Source organism: Anguilla anguilla, chromosome 9 (assembly GCF_013347855.1).
Source record: "Anguilla anguilla isolate fAngAng1 chromosome 9, fAngAng1.pri, whole genome shotgun sequence".
NCBI classification, from domain to species: Eukaryota; Metazoa; Chordata; class Actinopteri; order Anguilliformes; family Anguillidae; genus Anguilla; species Anguilla anguilla.
In genome coordinates this window covers 33236610-33257060 of record NC_049209.1, presented here as the reverse complement: position 1 = coordinate 33257060, position 20451 = coordinate 33236610, and the positions used below count along the sequence as shown (strand labels likewise).

Genomic DNA, 20451 nt, shown 5'->3' with positions numbered 1-20451 from the left:
AGACATGACCCACAAACCCCCTCACAACATACACACACGCACGCACATGCACGTTCACACACAAACACACACACGCACGCACGCACACCGCAAACACACAGCTTCCACCGACACAACTGCCACCACAGTTAAACACATGTGCAAACACAGGCAGAATGTCACTCACAGCACAAATATAACACATTTCAGTGTCAGAATACAGAACCAGAAAGTTACAAAAATTAAAGGCCTAAAGATAAGCACTTGATGAAGGAAGAACATAGCGCATTGTGGTAAAAACAACAGTAGATAAAACCTAATACAATTATACACAGAAGCCACACACACACGCACAGTCTTCAAGTTTCCCTCACACAAGCACACTGACACTGACACTTCAGCAGTCTCTTAAGGCATGATGGATGCATGTAAGGTTGAACGGTTTCCCAGGTAACGGTTCTCAAACGTAAAGCCCACCCCCCTGACCCTGAAAACACAGCTCACTCATTCAGTCCAATCCAAGTCCAGCCACAGAGTTCTGCGTTCTAACGGAAGGTTCCAGAAGTTCTGTTTGGAGCTCTGAGGGACACTCCGGAGTGTGGAGACTTGCGTGTTCACGAGTCTCAGCAGTTCTTTGGTCTTCCTCTCGCCCCCAAGCTTCAGGAATTCAGGCGAATGTGGAACAAAGAATACACACGACAGGGACTGCTACAATCACTGAAAGCGTGAGACAGATATGCAAGGGAAACATCACACAAGTAACATCTTTTTTTCCTAATTTACAAAAAGAAAGAAAAAAGTGGAAAACACATACTATGACACAGAGGTCTAGGGAAACTGGGCTCCACCATGTTGACCTCAGTTGAGCTGAGAGCAGCTCATTCAAAACTCATGTTCAGATACATCTGATCTTAGATCAGCTGAGCGCAGCTCTTTCAAGACACATCTACAGATACACCTGATCTTAGATCAGCTGAGCGCGGCTCTTTCAAGACACATCTACAGATACACCTGATCTTAGATCAGCTGAGCGCAGCTCTTTCAAATCACATCTATAGATACATCTGATCTCAGATCAGATATGATCTCTTTTCTGACCACATTTGCTGGAAGGGATTCTGAGCATAAGTACACTGCCAGGCCATGTAAACACTGTGAGAGAGAAACCGATGGATGGGCTTGGCATTTAGCTTACATCAGGAGAGATCGCTAGAGCCACTAGGACAAATAAGTGCATTATACCCACCTGCACTGACAAGATTAAACACCAAGATGGAGAGAAGCAGTCTGTATATCCGCAAGCCTTTGCATGGGATCTATCTGAGGCATGGAGCTCTTATTTGGGTGATTAACATTGAATTTCTTACTTTTATACAGTACTTTCACTATCTTTGCACACTTACTATTACATGTAAGTGCTATTATTGGAATGACGGAAAACAGCAACAACACATTCACAAAGTGCACCGTCTTTAGAACGACAACATTTGGTTTTCTATTTTGTTTTCAAGTTAATACGATTTTTAAAATCATAATCACAATCATCTTTTTTTTGCAGTATATACTGACAATCAGTACCTCTGTAGAAACAGATTTTTTCATACTGGACCATTGTTTCCTTTGTAAAATAAACTGATATGTACTTGTGTACAATACATGCACCTCAACACTCAGGTCAGGTGGCAGTGTTTCTGCTAAGAAGCAATCACAGACAGACACCGATATTATTACTTTTAAAAAGACACCCACCCAGTAAAGCCCAAATAAAAGACCAGTGGATCACATTAACACTGTTCATTTTTTCCTTGTTCAACAGAAGAAATGAGGGATGAGGAATCTCCATTTGTAAGAATACAAATAAGAAGCACGTAAAAGTAAAAGTCATCTCTGAATAGGGATGATCTTTTTCAGTCGTCTTCTAGTCAAGAGTGTGCTTGTCTGGCCTCGTATGAAAGAAGCGGACGTACAGCCGGTGTCACTTTGAGCCACATGCAGAAGTTGATTAGATGAGGAAGTTGAGGTGATGAAAATAAACAGGAAGTGAAGCATGGAACCGCCCCTTAGGTGCGTCTTTTTTTGTGAGAAGAACGTCACCACTTTGCCGCTTTACTGTGGCTAGTTGTTCTGCCCACTGTAGAGGCTTCAATAAAAGTATATCTTATTTTACTGTAGAGACTTACTGTAGAATATTACTGTATGTAATACAGGTGTTGGGGTTGCGGGCCAGAGTCTCAATGTAGAGACTTACTGGAGTGGCTTATTGTAGAGGCTTACTGTGAAGGCCTACCGTAGAGACCGTAGAGACTTATTGTACAGGATTACTCTTCAAGCTTACCGTAGAGTACTGAAAAGGCCTACTGTTGAGGGGTTTCTCAGTAATATCTTGCAATATTTCCATGCTGTTGTGAGCGTGGAGCGATAAACCTAGCAACCCTGCTCTTCCTCAGTCCTTCTCTTCCTCAGCCCCTCCCTCTCACACACAGGACAGAACAGGCCATTCAGAGCACACAAACACACGTAAAATGAGAACAGACTTGTGAAATGGGGACGCAAAATAAATAAAAAAATAGTAAAAAAAAAAAACAAAAAAACAAAAACAGGAAGCTGCTTATTTATCTTGGGGCCGGAAGGCCTTGTAAATGGTTGGAGGCTGCCAGGAACAGACAGATGAGCAGAGAAAGAGAGAGGTAAAGAGGGAGAGGGGGTGCGAGGGGGACACGGGGCAGGGCCTTTACTCCAGCGGGCCCGTCAGGGCGTCGGTGCTGCTGCTGTCGGTGTCCGATGCCAGGGTCTGCTCCGTGGACATGGACGAGATGTCGTTGGTGGAGGAAGACTGAGAGGCAGTGGTGCTGCTGTTCACAGCCGTGTCTGCAGGGGGCGACAGAGGCACACGGCTCAGAATTCCCAGTCTCCATTCAGGCTTTAGGGTTTACACTTATATCTACAGCATCATACTTACCGGAAGACTCCTCCTTCATCACGCCATTCTTGTTCCTCTCCTCCCAATCTAAAACTTCTTTATAGATCAATTCTAAAAAAAAATAAAGGAAATACACGTGGGGAGGTTTTTTCTGTTCTTACAAAGCCACAAAAACAAAAAAAGACACAAAAAATGGCTCATCATTAATTCCTTGAACAGTGTTAGCGGCTTCTATTTTCGTAGTAGATAGGAAGTAGACATGCCTCACAAACTTGCTTGCTCATTGTCAGTGCCAGTAACAGCCTTCCACCACTAGAGGGCAAAAAGGCTCTCACAGTGCAGCAGCAGCAGCTGACTTGATTTTGCATGGAACAGATAACACGGTTGGAGAAGAAGACAGATGATGTACCTTTCCACTGTTCAATGCTGTGTTCTCTCTCCTCCAGTTGCTTGTCGGAGATCTGTGGAGGAGGCTACAACACATCCTTCCAGATTAAAAATGCAATATGGATCGGCCTACTATTATTCACTTGCACAATAGATAGCAGAATAGTGTTAATCAGGGTGATTTAAATGCTTCGATCAGCGACACAGTACAATAAGTACTTTGTACAACTGGACCACAGCTAACAGCAGAATCCGATCGATAAACACCGAGCTATAAACCCAGTTCATTAACAACGTGACTTCACCCAATTAAACTCCATAAATTAAGACTATAGATCGGAATGTAATACATTTAAACAAGCAAGAGGTTTGCTTCTGCCAGTTAATAAAAAAACGAATATTATTTGTCGGATAGCTTTCAGTTTGGACTGTATCAATAGAATGGCCTCACTCACAGCATCCGCCTCAGCCGGATCGTACCACACGTGGATGTAGGGGTGAGCAAGGGCGTCCTGCACAGAGATTCGGTTTTCGGGGTCGATGACCAGCATTTTGGACAGCAGGTCTCGAGCCTGACAAGCTGCGGGAAGAGTTGACAGAGGGCCGAGTCATAAACCGTCACCATCGCTGTCTCCACCGCGAGACAAAAGGACAGGATTTAACACGATAGCAACGATTTCAGCACAGCACAAGCGCTCACAGCAATAGCATTTCTCTCCCTAACATGGGGACGCATCTGTTAATTAACAAGAAAATACTGACATATAACACACACCTTAACAGGACAATAAAAGGGGGGGGGGGGAAGAGAACAGGAAAGAAAAGAGGGAGAGAGAAATGAGAGGATAGGGAAGAGGAGTGGGCGAGAGGAGGGAAAAGATGGGAGGTTAGAAGAGAAGATGACAGACAGAGGTGGAGGAGAAAAGGGAAGGCCGGGTGTGCTGGTCCTACTCTTTATCTTGTCCTCCTCGGATTCGGTGGGGAAGGCCCAGTCGGGGAAGAGTTCGCTGAAGCAGACTCCGGGAAACTGAGGCTTGTTCATCACGTAGTTCCTCACGGTCTCCATCAGCCGGTCCATAAACTCCAGGGAGGGAGTGCCCAGCACCTCGATCACCTTGTTCCACTGGTCAATGTCTGAGACACGCCCGGTTCAGGAAAACTGCCTGCTCAATGCGTGTACACACCCACACACACACTACACCAGTGTCATGCACGTCACACACACACACACACACGCACACACACATAAATACACATCACTACACCCTGCACTTTTTCAGTAAAATTCTCAAACTGTTAGATTTGAGAAAAGCAGGTTTATATTTCAAAAGAACATGAAGTTGCATTATACTCAGATCCAACATGATAAACACTGGATGGCTCGATTTTTGCGATTATTTCTAACCAGGATAGATCCATCTGCTGTGAAAGACGGTTAAACCAGAGGTGGATGAGGCATTCACAGAGCTCACTGTGAAGGCCAGAGGAAAGAGCAGAGCAAGCAAAGCTGATGGATCCTGGGAACATCCGTTTCATTCACTCAGCAGTGCTGAAGTGCTGGACAGGAAGTGCCCTGATGGACTGCATCCGCCTTCTTCCTGTTAAACGTATGCAGTTTCACAGGAAACGCTGCGGCGCACTTTGGGCCGCTGTCTTTGTCCCGCTTATTCAGCGTATTGACCCTGATGTACCAGAATTATACACCACAATAGTACACAACACACGCAAACACACACACACACACACTCGCACATGCACACACACACACACACTGAACACACACATCATCTCAGAAAAAAGACATTTACATCCATTTTGGCTAAACTATCACTCTAAAGGGCAGGAACAGCAGCCGTGCAGGCCAGCAGGGATAAGACAGGTTCAGGACGAGGAAATTCTCCAGCAGTCATCGACCGTCGATGAATAAATGTTTTGTTCAAAGGGAGAAATGAATAAACAATTAAACACAAAGGGATGCTTACAAACGGCTTGTGATTGTGAGTGACACAGAAACAAAGAGAGGGAGACTGACAGGATAATGGAGCGAGAGAGAACGCTTGATGGCAAGAACAGGCCTTTCAGCCTGTCTAGTCCTGTCATTAAGAATGAAAGAGGCTTTTTTAAAAACAGAGAGAGAGAGCGAGAAACAGAGAGCAGAGGGAAGAGAGAGAGCAAGAGAGAAACAGAGAGATAGAGAGATATGGCTGTGGAAGGATACGGTCTGTGCCCTGGAAAATGACGCTCCCCTTCACCATCTCTCCCATGATGCAGCCCACAGACCAGATGTCCACTGGGAACACAACAGAGAACGTGCACACATATGCACACACACACACAGGTCAGAATATACTCCTGGACAGCCAAATTCAAACACTCTTGTGGACTTCTAGTCACACGTGCTGTCAAAGCTCCACCATAGCCAGTGTGGACATATTGAGCCAAAATGGCCGCCCTGCACACGCGTAAAATACTTCGCATTTCTCAAAGGGCTGCAAGGTGCTACATAAAAGCAACATATCCATTAAAGTGAAGACGGCATTGTGTGAAGGCCCTCTCACCATTCTCCTTGTACTTCATGCCCAGAATGACCTCGGGAGCCCTGTAGTATCTGGTCACCACGTACGGGGTCATCATGAAGTTAGTGCAAGCAGTCCTGGCCAATCCGAAGTCCAGGATCTTCAGAGTGCAGTCGGCCTTCACCACAATGTTACTGGGCTTCAGGTCCTGCAGGAAACAGGGTCACAGTCGACTTTTATCCATGTAAATGACACATGCACAAGGTGCTGTATGCTGTATCCCACAGCTTTGGCCTGTTCTCAGCCAATGAATGACATTAGGGGACCCACTGATGCCCTGTTGCGGGGCAGCCCGGTCCACACAGAACCCTGTGGATGACTCGTGGCATTATGGGATAGTTCCCCACACATAGACCCTGCTGGTGGTACACATGGTATTATGGGATAGCTCCCTACATACTGACCCTATGGATGATCCCAACAGAGTGCAGGTGCAGGATGCCACACAGGATCTGGTAGAGCAGGTAGGACATCCTCTCGTGGTCCAGGTCCATGTGGATCACCTGGCACAGGCTGGCATCCATCAGCTCCATCACCAGGTACCTGGGGAAAAGGGGGGAGACCGGGCGAACCCCTCAAATCCCGCACCAACGCCAGCCGCACAGACAGAACCCCCCTCCCTCCCCAAACCCGAAGCTCTGCACTGCTCTCTCCCCTTACTAACAGGCAGATCGGTGACAGGGGCAGGCAGCCAAGAGCTACTCACAGGTCCTGGAACTCCTCCAGCGACTTCTGCGGCGTGAAGACATTCAGTAACCGAATAATCTGGACGAGAGGGAGAGGAGAGCGCGGTGATTAATGGGGGGGGGGGGGGGGGCTGCGGAGCAGGTTACGGTTACACAGACAGGCAAGTCAGCGCGACCGTGTGCAATTCAGGGTTTCCCAGGTTACAGAATCAACCAATAAAGTCTAGACTCATTTAGTAATATTACCCAAATTAACTGCCACAGGGCACTTCACAGTACTTTGAATAAACAGCCCTACAGGGACAATGTGCCCATACATTAGTAAGATTACGTAAATAATGTAAATGGTTTGCTTTTCTAGCTTTGGTGAATAAAAGCCATCCTTCCATCCATTTTCTAAACCACTTATTCCTGGTCAGAGTTGGAGGGGGGGGGGGGGGGGGGGGCAGGGGACTGTAGCCTATCCCAGAAAGCAGTGGGCAAGAGGCAGGACTACACCCTGGAGAGGACTCCAATCCATCGTAGGGCCCGCACACCAATCACTCACACAATCATAACTGCGAGCAAATTAGCCTAACTCGGTACTCACTGCACCACCATGCTGCCCTTGTTTAAGAAAATAATTTCCTCTCAGTCTCCTAACAGAATCCTAACAAGACAAACCTACTCTCTCTGCAGTATAGGTATTGGGCTAAATTGACAAGAAACAGTGTTAGGCTCTTTGCACAGTATTCTGAGATATTATGAGCGGAAACACACAGCAGGGGGTTCAGGATGCAAAGTGGAAGGGGGCCTTCATGTTTTTCGGGGCAGGGGGGTAGAGGGGGTAGAGCAGCTCACATTTTTATGGTTCACACACTTGAGCAGCACCAGCTCCCTGTAGGCCCGCTTGGCGTGGGTCTGGTTCTGGAAGGGCCGGCTCAGTTTCTTAACCGCGACGGGAAGGCCCAGAACCACGTCCAGAGCCGAGCTGTGGAGAGAAGGGAGAAGGACAGGGGTCACGCTCTGCTGTGACTGAACGCTAGAGAGGCAATGCAGCAATGCACCGGAGAGGACAGAATACAAGTTATGAACATAGGATTGTAGCAGTGATCTTGTACCCTTGAGAAAGGCATTTTATCTGGATGAACTCCAATTTAAGGATGTTTTTTAAAATATTATTATTAATAATAATAATAGTAATAATAATAACAATAATAATAATAATAATAATAATGTTATTTATTGTTAATGTTTTTGTAATCTATACACAAGTTAAATTCAATAACATGTTCATTACCAAACTGAAACTTCCAATACTCTTACCCATACATAATGAGAAAAATGGATCTCATTAGAGTCCAGAGAAATGCCGAGATGGCTGAACATGGTATTTCACATGCCGCATTAAAAGGGGTGCTTGTGGCTTATGTGCTCGCTCACCAGACGATGCCCTGGGCGCCCGAGCCAATCGCGCGGAGCTGCTGGTAGCGCCTCAGCACGGTGAAGGTGGAGTCGCCCACCTGGACACTGTAGAAGTGCCCCTCCCCCTCGCTCATTGCCCCACCCCCTCAGCCACCACCGATCCAATCAAACCTGGAAGGAGAGAGCACAGCACTGCCCAGTCAGTCAATCTCAAGGCCCCAAGATTTGCTGCGGACCCTGTTGCTGAGAAGGGCCTGTTCTTAGGGCGACACTGTAGCTTAACGGTTAAGGAACTAGGCTCATTACCTGAAGGTTGCAGGTTCAATTGCCAGGTAGGACACTGTCATTGTGCCCTTGAGCAAGGCTGAGTGCTTAACCTGAACTGCTTCAGCACGCTTCCAGCTGTATAAAAGGACACACTGTAAAAATGAGCAAATATGTGCAAGCTGTCCTACATGACAGTATCTATTAAATGGCAGTATTTTATTAATTTATTAAATTTTATTTATACATGCTTGCTCTTTTTACAGCAGCACCCTGTTAACACCCTCCAAAATACCCTAACCTGCATGTCTTTGGATTGTTTATAATATATAATATAGAATCCCTGCTTTTGCAAGGTTAACTGTAGAAACCTAGAATTCAGTGCTTATTAACATAGAGAGCAAAATGTACTCTCTGAATACTTTGGTGCATAAAGAAACTACACTTTAAAGGGTAACTACTTCCATTTATCTGAGGACCCCCCACCCAGGGAGCTCCTGGACCAAGGGTCTCTGAGACCCAAAAGAGAGGGGCAGCGGTGCAGGGCAGAGGTCACTCAACTGGACCCCCAGGACCAACACCAACAATCTTAACACAGGTTTAATTAGACCTGGAGTTTAGAAAAACATAGTCATGTATCTCCATTAGCACTGGGACAATATTAGGACCAGCTGTCCCAGTTTAAACGGTTCCCCCTCCAGCCTAAACTGTTCTATGTGACCCCCGTGGCTGAATACCAGACGAGACAATTGTTCACCCACAAGCGTAACACTGAATATAAAAAGCCTGAATGAGCCTCAGAAAGAGGAATGAGCTTCAGAAAGAAAAAAGAGCCTCAGAAAGAGGAATGAGCCTCAGAAAGAGGAATATGCTTCAGAAAGAGGAATGAGCCTCAGAAAGAGGAATGAGCCTCAGAAAGAGGAATATGCTTCAGAAAGAGGAATGAGCCTCAGAAAGAAGAATGAGCTTCAGAAAGAGGAATATGCTTCAGAAAGAAGAATGAGCTTCAGAAAGAGGAATGAGCCTCAGAAAGAGGAATGAGCCTCAGAAAGAAGAATGAGCTTCAGAAAGAGGAATGAGCTTCAGAAAGAGGAATGAGCCTCAGAAAAGACCGAGATATAAGGGCAGATCCGCCTATCAGTAGACTCTCAGCAGGCAGCTCGGAGGCCAGGAGGAGAAAGCCCCTCTGTACGTGGCTAGCACACTGCGCTAATGGACCGTGCGTTTCCTGTCTTTGAGTGAAGGGGCGTGTGCGCTGAACGCTCGCTCTGGCGTTTCGGGGGTCCCGGTGGGACTGCCCTAGAGCTCCGGCTCACGCTGGCTTCGGCTTTCAGCTGGAGAAGATGGATGGGAACGGTGACGAATGAGCCCCGTCCCCTCTTCCCCCCTGTCCCCTCCCAAATTCTGCTTCAGCAGGGCTCTGTGGGGCTGGACCCTCTGAGCCGCAGCTCTGCACACCAACCACCCCCCCCCCCCCCCCCCCCCCACCCTAAATGACCAGAGGGCTCGTAACTCCTCCTGACTGAACCCTAAGAGGCTAAGCGACAGCCTCTGACATCACAGATTTAAGACCTGCAACATGCGTGATTTACAGGACGAAGCTACGGCACGAAACGAAGCTGAGCAGGAAACGCATTTCCACGGGCTTCAGAGGGCAGGAACACCGGCGTGGTATTTCTCCTTCACGGTTAAAAGTAATCCGACATGGTAACATGCCAACATGCTTGTGGGTGTGGGGGGTGTTGGGGGGTAGCAGGGGAAAGGGGCCAACTGAATTTCAGCACAGCAGATGCCGATTTGCACCCCGTGCCAGACTGTGAATGGGATACCTCCCCTCAGGGGCACTGATATCAATCAGGAAAGAGCAACCAGTCACCACCCCCCCCTCCCCAAATTTCACCCTGCTCCACACCCACCACTGTCTGACCCACCAATCCACAATAATAATCTGGCTCACAAAGCAGAGTATCCAACTCAAAAATGTGAGAGGACAGAAAGATGAAACGCAGGCCTAGAGAGGAGAGGGCGGGGTTTGCATCACACCACTTATGCGAGAGGCAGATGGACAGGTTACAGTAACTTAAGAATGTTCAAGACACAAGTTCAGCACACAGACAGACGCACAGACACGCACACACGTATAAAAATGGGAGGACTTTTAAACCCATCCCCTGTGATTGATAGGAATAAAAATTCCCTGGAGGGAAACTCAATACAGCCTGCCCTGCCCCCCCCCCGGGGCCCCAGCAACACAGAGAGGGCGGGGACCAAGGACACCCCCCGGGAGAAATGGCGTGAGCCGTTAAAACCGCACCCCGCCGTGCCAGCCAACGAGGAGCCAATTACGTCGGCATGGCGATAACCCCCCAACCCCCCCCCCCCCCCCCCTGATTTGTGTGAGCTGCCGGCGGGACAGGCGATAAAGGCCCCCTTGTGCAGCCGTGCCGTAAAACACCCGCCCGCTGCCGCGCCGGGGTCCCACGGCAGCCGGGGGGGGGGGGGGCGCCCCGAAACAACGGGGATCGAAGACACGCGAGCGCCACACCCCGGCGGGCGAATCCAAAAAATACGACACCCCGGGAAAAACTGTGTGTGACGAGCACTCCTACGTTTGTCTTATACGAGGCCACGGGCGACCGGGGGTCATTTCATCACCTCTCCCTGGGCCTTCTTTCTCCTTCCCCACTTCTCTCACTCTCCACCGTCCGCCGTCCCATCAGTCCTTCTCCGGCTCTTATCTTGCGCACTTCATCTTCAGTTCTATCGTCGGGGAAACGCCGCCCGGATCTCCAGCCGCTCGTTACGCAGCGGCGCACAGCTCCGGCGAGTCTGAGGCAGGGCCGGGGCCTCCGTGTCAACACCCATTCATCTCGGAGGAGGAGGAGGAAAAAAAGCGGCCACCTTCTCCCCCGGGCCCAATGTCAAGATAAGAAGTAAGGACGAAAAGAAAACACTTGCTGAGGAAAGGAAGCGCATTTACGAGGACAGGAAAGTACCCCCGCGCTAGCTAGCTAGCGCAAGCGAACGCAGCCGCGACCAGGGCAGCCTGGCGCTCGGGTTATCGCAAAGCTGCGCACGGACCGGCGCCAGGTTTGACTTTTTCATCCCCGGTCTCTCCCTGGAGGGGTGGAAAGAGGGCTGGTGGAACACACACTTCAGATGGTACTGCACAAACAATATGTTTATATCCATCCTATCAAGGTAAATAATTGTGATATATTCATTCATTTTATCTCCAAAGAAAGGTAAACATCCTATGGAAAATAGAGCACCACAGAATAGAGCTAGGTGAGTGGTTCTCATGTTCGGTCCTGGGGCCCCAGAGCATGGTGCCTTAACCCAGTGAGCCAACCAGCAGCTCAGCGACTTACATTTTAACTGATCAGTGCTGTGTATGTTTAGTGTCTAGCCAATCAGAAATGAGCATGGGCAGAATGGCTGGCAGTGTTAAGACCTCCAGCTCTTGTGCTTAAAAATAAGATGTTACAGTACATGTAACAAAATTTTTACCATTTTCCGGTTTAAAAATTACAAAATAAAAAATCTATCTCTTGTGCCTCTGGTTTGTTTACAAGGTCAAATCAGTGAAAGAAATCTACCTCTCACTCCAATTTTTATGAACTGAGGTGCTTAGCCGATATAGTTCCAAGAAGTTCACATGCAGATTTCAGCTTTTCCTTCAAGGTGGAGAAGGGTTTTTCTGAAAACTTGTGGAATACCCTCAGGAACCTCCGCACTGCTACCTAATTGGTTTTCTGCAGTCATGTGACAGGTGCAGGGTTTGAATGAGACTTAAAGTTGATTTTTGCAACTCTGCACCACACTGCACACCTCCAAGATCTGCAGACAGTGGGGGGGGGGGGGTTTAGTTGCGTGAGCCTCTACTGAAAAACAATGACTTCCTCCGCTCTTGCATGTTTAATGTGAACTCAGGGTCAGACTTCCCGCCCGGTCCTAAATTAATGAGAAGAACACATCGATACCTTCCGCTTGCACAGTCGGGCTAATCAAAGAAACACACTCTGCAGTATCCGTGGAAACTGCATCACCAGGGAAACTGCTGTATCAGCACATTTCATAATTAATTATATCCGCTGCTGGAAAATCCTTCTCCACAAGCTTTTGTGACCAGAAAAAAAAGCAATGATTCCCCTGCTCTGCCTCTTATGTGTCCTGAATAACTACACTTCCCAGCAGGTTTTCCCAGTTCAAACAAACAGGCTTCCACACATTTTCACAGTCCTATACACACACAAAATGTATATCACAAAAGTGAATACGCAAGTATCTGGCATCAGTGTGCATCTGCAATAAGAGTAATTTAATAGATTCTGGATAAAATTGGATGTTCATACAAAAAATGCAATGTAAATTAGGTAATATTATAATCATTTAGCAGACGCTCTTGTCAAGAGAGACGTAGAGAAGTAAAGATCAGAGTGACTCACAGGAAGACAAAAAATGCGATACCATTAAGAAGGCACAGAGGCCCATTAATAATCAATAAGTGTAATGTTAATCTAACTAAAAACAATTTGTATTGTAACTAAATAAAGTACTACAGGATAGACAGCCTATCTTTTACATATTCATAACTCTAACATTATTCAAAGGAAAATACAAAGGAAGGAAAAAAATAAGGTTATCTAGAGAGGGTAAGGGGAACCATGGTTAGAAGAGGAGAGTCTTTAGTATGTGTCAGAACATGGGCAGGGTCTCTGCTGTTCTGAATGCAGCGGGAAGCTCAATCCACCACCAAGGGGGGGGGGGGGGTGGGCGGGGGCGAACAGACAAGGAGACGTGACCTGGCTGGGAGTGCAGGTACACGGGGGGAGACAGACACTCAGAGGTAGCAGTGTAGGCTAGCCCCAAGGTTCTGAATTCGATGTGAGCAGATATGGGAGGGAGTGGGAGGCCAGTGGAGGGAGATGAGAAGGAGAGAGACATGGCTGAATTCAGGGAGGTCACAGATCAGGCAAGCAGCAGCATTCTGGATGAGCTGCAGAGGTCTGATCGTGGAGGCAGGGAGGCCAGAATGGACTTAGTTGCAGTAGACCAGATGAGAGATGATCAGAGCCTGGACTAAGAGCAGGACTGAGTGGGCCATATGTATGATATCCACACCTGTACTCATTTCAACATACTGTGGCCAAGGTTTGGAAGCACACAAGCAGAATTCAAAATATGCACATCAATATTCAAAAGAATAGCAATATGCACAAACTATGTGAAATATACATAGACCGTGTAAAAGTCCAGAGAAAATTTTGCATTTCCCTACTTTGATGTGTAAGATCTAAAACTAGTATTAGCATTATTAAATTTACATGTATACACATCACACATACACACATATATATAGCCTATATATATATATATATATGTGTGTGTGTGTGTGTGTGTGTGTGAGTATACATTTAAATTTAATAATGCTAATACTAGTTTTAGTATCATATATACATAATTGATTCACAAACTTGTAATATACATGTAACAAATTGATTCACAAACTTGTAGCTACTGGGTGTCCATACTGGCTCATCAAAACTTCAGAAATTAGGCTACACCAGGGAGGTTTCCAAACATTTCTGTATCAAAGTGCGGTGATCCACACTTTTTCCAGGACTAAATCCCATTGGTTGCTGGGACTCATTTTGCTTCATTCTAATTGACCCACAGGTTTGCATTTAAATATGCAATGCAAAAAAGGAGAAAAAATGCAAAATGGCCTAAACTCAGCTCAGCACAGTATATGGTATAGGTTATATACACCCAAGTGTCTAAATAACGTGCCTTTGTGTCTGTGAGCATACTGAAATACTCAGAGGTTTACAGCTTTACATCTATTCTGACTCTAGAAGCAGACCTAGATTGGGATTGGGATGGCAGGTATGCCATCCCGCCAAGTTACACCTTGGCGGGGGCATGCCCCATACCTATACAGCACCGAGAGTTTGGCACTTTTCAGGGTTCCCCACAGAAATAACCACAACAGCCACAGACACTCAGCCATTAAAAACATTAAATTCTGTACATTCTGACCCCATTTCAACAGACAGATTTCATAAACAACTTCACATGTCCACACAATAAAGCCCCAAACTAAGGGGATTTTGCGTTTTCTCCTTCTTCTTCTTCTCTTTCTTCTTCTTCTAATTCTTATTTTTCCTGCCACCTATCCCACTAACAACATGTCTCCCCATTGGACATTTTACTGACACCAGCCAAAACTTCACCTACACGACCCAATCAAAAACTTGCATACACACGCAAAATACTGAAACAGTTCCAGTTTAAACAGCTAGTCTGCCTGTGGCCTCGTGGGCAAGGTTACAGCCATGGGAACATGAGGTCCTAAGTTCAAGCCCAGCTAGAAACACGTTTCTTCAACCTGCTTTTACCCTCACTAATAATTGTCTACTACTTCTCAATTATTGCTTTTGCACCATATCTCCCCGCCGTTCACCGAACGTATACACTGCATTATGACGTACCGTCTGCACATTCAGTTATTAACCGGCTACAATATTGCAAAGCCATATGGATTCAACGGGAGCTCTTCTGTGCTTACTGGCCTGTGTTCTTCTTTAAAACCACGGACAGGTTTGCTAATGATATTTCACGCATTGCATAGCTATGTCATGGTGCTGCACTAACAAAGTCACAGACTGGTAAACCTCCGGTTGAAGGATTGAATCCCGCCTCGCCCTCAGGCAGATAATTTCCTCTTTTACACTAACGTTTTCTTACGCATATATTTGCTTTACCAAAACTCACTCACGGCCACCCATATCCTTTTCATGACGGCAAATGTATTCCTTTTATTAATAAGTTAGGCTACACCAGTTCACTACTGTACCATTTCTATTAACTATATTTCTTCACTGGGCTACCGTACAAAAGCTTCTTATCAGCAAACACCACGTTTCTACATTCATGTTACTTCGCCCTGTTCTCTATTTAGCCACATACAAACAATTACTATGAATGTACGTTCTGCAACTCCCCATTAAAACATTACATTTAAAATCATGACTCACTCATAATTATAACTACTACTACTGAACATGACAAAGGCACATAAGTGCAATACATTTCACACGTTACTTAACCCTCCACTTCAACGACTAATGTTTTATACAGACTGTTATATAGGCTATACCGTTCGATAAGGAAACTAACCTCGCTCATGGTCATTTCATTTAGCCTACTTGGCACTATAGTCTGTGATCATGTCAACCTTCACTTACATGCCCATTCTGCTTAAACATATTGTTTCAACTACGCAATTTCATAATTTCTCCTAATTTATCTCACACTGTCGTTATTTTCTCATATGCAAAGCCTGCTGGGACATATGCGTATGCTCCTATTCTCCACTATCAAGTTTTCCGGTTCTAGCTAAGCAAAACAGCGAAGAGGATTCCTACCTGCAGATAAGCCTATCAAAATGCATTATAAACCTTACAAACACTAAAAATCCATCTCCACGAAATAACAGACAACGGAGCAGGACAGAAGGGTACACAAGTTGCGACCTAGGAAGCTCTAATTCTACGGGCTTGCTGATTCTTTTGTCAATCAAGGCTCGTTGGATGGCCGTCAAATCCGTGAGTACATACACTGGCCATATTTCACCTGCGTTTCTGATGCGTTTACACTTACGCCACCGCACCCTTTGTCACAGCCACTGTTTTACGTATATAACAAACCGAAACTGCTAAACGGTACACGCTCATCAGACTGTACAAATTCACAAAAGGCTAGCCATAATCCACAACCGTTTCTTACAGGGTCACTTCGCATTTCTCACTCTCATAATAAAAAACACGTTTTCAACGTACAATAATGCCAAGTTACTCACACATACGAGACATAAGACATACACCGTCTATAACTCATTCATTCAGACTGCCAAAATCCAGGCCTGCCATTAAAAGTATTGATATCAAAATGACGCTAAGTTACGGTACTACAAACAATATAGGCTATCTTGCCTTGCCAAAATTAAATAAGATGTATTCCAAAGCAATGCTACCCAATATTTCCTCAATTCTTTCAAGTCACTTGGCCCTGTGTGTATAAGCATGCAGTACATGGACAGGCCAAACATATGTGTGGATGGGTTTCTCACAGTCAAGATTGACTGAATAGGCATCTATATGTCCAATTTGTATTAGTATGTATGGATTTCGCTGCCCAGCCTTTCTGTTGCGTGGATGATTGTATGTTTCTTGGTATAAATGTCTGTTCGTAAATGTGAATGTAACATGCTGCCAGGGAGATGTCCCCATGGGGATAAAGAAGTTGTCTATGTATGTATGTACAATATGTATTTTACACGCAGTATTTATTGTACGTAGGAAATATACAATCACTTGTACATTTACTGAAATTCAGTTCAGAAGCAAGTATAAACATATGTTTTCTGAAGAAATATGCTTCCTGTAGTTACTGACCAGCAGTTTTCCACATTCATTTCAATGTGTTCCACGAGGCAATTCGAAATATTTGACACTTTGATCTGACACAAAGTTTGCATGACATTGTAAAATGGTAAGATTACAAAACACAGGGCCAAGTGACTTGAAAGAATTGAGGAAATATTGGGTAGCATTGCTTTGGAATACATCTTATTTAATTTTGGCGAAGCAAGATAGCCTATATTGTTTGTAGTACCGTAACTTAGCGTCATTTTGATATCAATACTTTTAATGGCAGGCCTGGATTTTGGCAGTCTTAATGAATGAGTTATAGACGATGTAGCCTATGTCTTGTATGTGTGAGTAACTTGGCATTTTTGTACGTTGAAAACGTGTTTTTTATGAGATATCAAATTACACCCAAGGTTGTTCTATTGTACTGTAGGCTATATTATAGTATACAAACAGTGGAATGTTCTTGATTGGCCAAGTCAATCACCTGACCTGAACCCAACTGAACATCTCCAATTCAATTTCCTGAAGACAAGGCTGAAGGCAAAAAGCCCCAAAAACAAACGGGAGCTGAACATGGCTGCAGTACAGACCTGGCGCCTAGTGATAAGGGTCACAGAATTAAGCCAGTCATCGGATGCACAGAATTTAAATGCAAGTTATAAATATGACAACTTAATTTAAGATAATGTTAATTTGTACAATTACTTTTGGTCCCCTAAAATGTGTGGACAATGTATAAAGAGCTTGTAATTCTGGATTTCAGATAGTCATTAGTCATTGTTTCATTTCAAATCCAATGAGCTGGAGTACCAAGCCAAAACAACAACAAAGAAATTGTCTGAATACCATAATATATTGAACTGCGTGCACCTGGAATATTTATTTTGCAAAAGAATAGGTGCTGAATTTAGTATTGCAATTAATAAGACAGGCATACATGGCCAATTGGTCATTCATATGCGTACAAATGGTTAATATGCTATTCTGGGCGTGCCTCAGTCCGCTCACACACGCACGCACACCCACACACAGACACACACATAAATAGCCAGGTAGCTATAATGTGTCCCGCTTCTCTTCGCTCCACGGTTCACGTACGAGATCATTTCAGATGTGCAGTACTTCATACATTACGTACGTCATTCGTTTGCTTTGAACAACAACCGGCAGAACTCTGCTTCAAGCAGATTTTACAAGCCCCCTAATTTCCAAACAGGACACATCCCAGTTTAATAGGGCTGTGGTTATTTGATACTTTCGGTCGCAATAGGTATTACGGAAGGTCTAAATATGACTTGTTCGCTCTTAAAACTCAACTATACCAGTTCCAACCAGTAAAGCACAATTCACTGTACACCGGTTCATCGATATCATGCCATGTCTCACCCGCGATTACTGTCCTATGCCGTCAGTACTGCAAGAGGCCAAAGCTCAAATGATGACTTTGGGTATTTTTTCACACTGACATACAAAATGTTGTCCTTTCAGTCATGTGGTTATCTGCCCGTTGCTGCAGTAATGTTTCCGAAATTACGGACCAGAATCAAAGCCCCAGTTTCATCACTTTATTTTTGTAGGATTACAGGGAGCCCTGCAAGCGGACAGGCGGACTAAATTTCATGACACCTACCTTCTTTTCTTCGTTTCTCCAGATCGCTCCCATGCACTGCCGCGGAAGAGTAGCCGCTTGCCGTTTCAACATTCACGCAGCGCCGCGGGTAAAGCGAGAGAAATGACGAACAGGCTACTTTGCCGTCTGCAGTGGGAAGTGGGAGCAAGGTTTCCGTGGAGTTGGATTGGTAAAATTCCCGAACTCCAGTCAATGATACGACTCGAGCGGAGGGCTGCTCACAACAATTCGACGGCCGACTGTAAACGTGAGTGACGTAATCACGCAGTCGCCGTGTCAATCGAAAAAAAAGCGCAGAGGTAAAAAGTTTCTTCTCTTACATTGCAGGTGTAAGTTTACATGGTCATATTAATGTTAAGTAATTTAGTGCTGTTGGGGAAGAGGGCTGCGCTGTTCTACAAGTCTTGAAGGTTGCCCTAGTTTTTTTTTCTTTTTTTAAAGAACTAGTTTTACAAATCATACGTTTTCTTTAATAGGTGGTATGTTTTGCTCTACATTGGATAATGTTCTAATAATTCCATTGCTTCTCAGAACTTTACTTTGAATGTCTTCTCACTCTTGAACGATAAGGCCAAATTCTGTTCGTGTCTTGCTAAATTCAACACAGTGATTTGGCCAATAATGAGAGAAGGAAGCTGTCAATGGTGTCTCAAAGCAGCAGGCTTTGAGATTCCTACCAGTTATTTGACCTGTTCTATTTTACCTTCGAGCTTTAGACCCAGGTTTGGAACAGTCAAATGTGTTAGAACCAGAACTCTTTCCAATTCTAAAATTGCATTTCACATTTGGGAACCATTTCAGTTTTTAGAGGGTTCTGTGGTTTAACCCTTTGAAGAGTATGGTTTTTTAAGATGTTTTTTCTAAATGTTAAGTCAGTGTTCTAGAACTCCAGTTCTGATTGTTACATCAATGTTAGAATGTTCAGTTAAGAACATTCCAATCATGTATTTGTGATCTTACACCTTAAACGGCACTGTAGATTTAGGTCTGTACTTATGCTGGTGCAGCTGGCTGTCTGTGTCAAAATTATATATTTTTTTTCATAATTTATATTCGTAACATGTTTTCAGCTGCTAGTCTGGGAATTTTAATTTGGTCAAGGAGACTTCCCTTAACCTTGGCCATAAAAAAGACTGGGTCTTGTTTTGCCCATATTCCATCAATTGTGGTATGACAATTCAAACGAAAGTGGGGAAAAAAGGCTTATGTCTATGTGCAATGGGTTACATCTGATAAGGGGTACTGAATCAGAGGACTAAGCATAATCTTACTGCGCAATGAGACTGCAATCCTAAACTCAGTGTACAGTATGTACCCTCACTACATATGTATACAGTGTGGGTTTCTAACTCAAAGACTGAGTTCGATTCCCAATTGGGGCACTGCCATTGTCCCCTTGAGGAAGGTACTTAACCTGAACTGCTACAGTAAGCAGTTTGCTGTATAGGCAGTATCTGTGCGTACATTGCTCTGGATATGAGCATCAGTTAAATGCGGAATAGTAAACAAAATGGAGTTGTACAAAGTATAGTCTGGCGTGAAAAGACCTCAGAATATAGTCTGGTGTGTAGACCTCGGAATAATGCTGTTGAAAAAAAGGAACATGTAACTTAAGAGTCAAAAAACGACACAGCAGATATTAAAGTATATCACAATCAATTTTCATTTATCACATTTTTACATTCACCAATCTACAAGGATCCCCGTCTGAATAAAACATATGAATTATTGTTTTAAAGGCATTTGATTTTAATCCGGAAGAGAACCGTAACTGGCTATCCAAAGTTTTTAGAAGCTGGAATGGAATATTGACAAAGAATACGACAATAAATATTGCTACATGCAAAAAAAAAAACAAACAAAAAAAAAACACTTTTGATTCAAGCAAGGATGGAAAAATAAGTTACACCTCTTTTCCTGAAAAATAAAAGTCATAAATAATCTGAAACATTACAATAGAATATGGTTGAACCGTAAGACACTTAAATGTATGTTTGACTGTCCTCATTTGAATAAGAGGGAAAAACATTATTCAAAGGAGGAGCAGTTGATATTAAACTCAGTCAAATGATACAAATTTTTGGGATGTGCGGTACATATACTGACACTGTGCAGGGAGACTTGCGCCTTCCTTTCCCTGTCCCTGGATGCGTAGTCAGACCAAAGC

At 44.7% G+C, this 20451-nt stretch overlaps 1 protein-coding gene across 1 annotated transcript; it reads right to left on the bottom strand.

The window, feature by feature from the left end:
- Positions 1-1450: 1450 nt before the first annotated feature.
- Positions 1451-18551, bottom strand: LOC118236139 (mitogen-activated protein kinase 9-like). The gene is made up of 12 exons (XM_035434238.1): positions 18285-18551; positions 7971-8123; positions 7389-7518; positions 6569-6627; positions 6267-6405; positions 5845-6010; positions 5505-5576; positions 4238-4420; positions 3742-3866; positions 3309-3372; positions 2939-3010; positions 1451-2847 (listed from the first exon to the last, which is right to left on the bottom strand). The coding sequence occupies exons 2-12, from the start codon at positions 8084-8086 to the stop codon at positions 2711-2713; spliced, it is 1263 nt and encodes a 420-aa protein (XP_035290129.1). The 5' UTR covers positions 8087-8123; positions 18285-18551; the 3' UTR covers positions 1451-2710.
- Positions 18552-20451: the final 1900 nt, after the last annotated feature.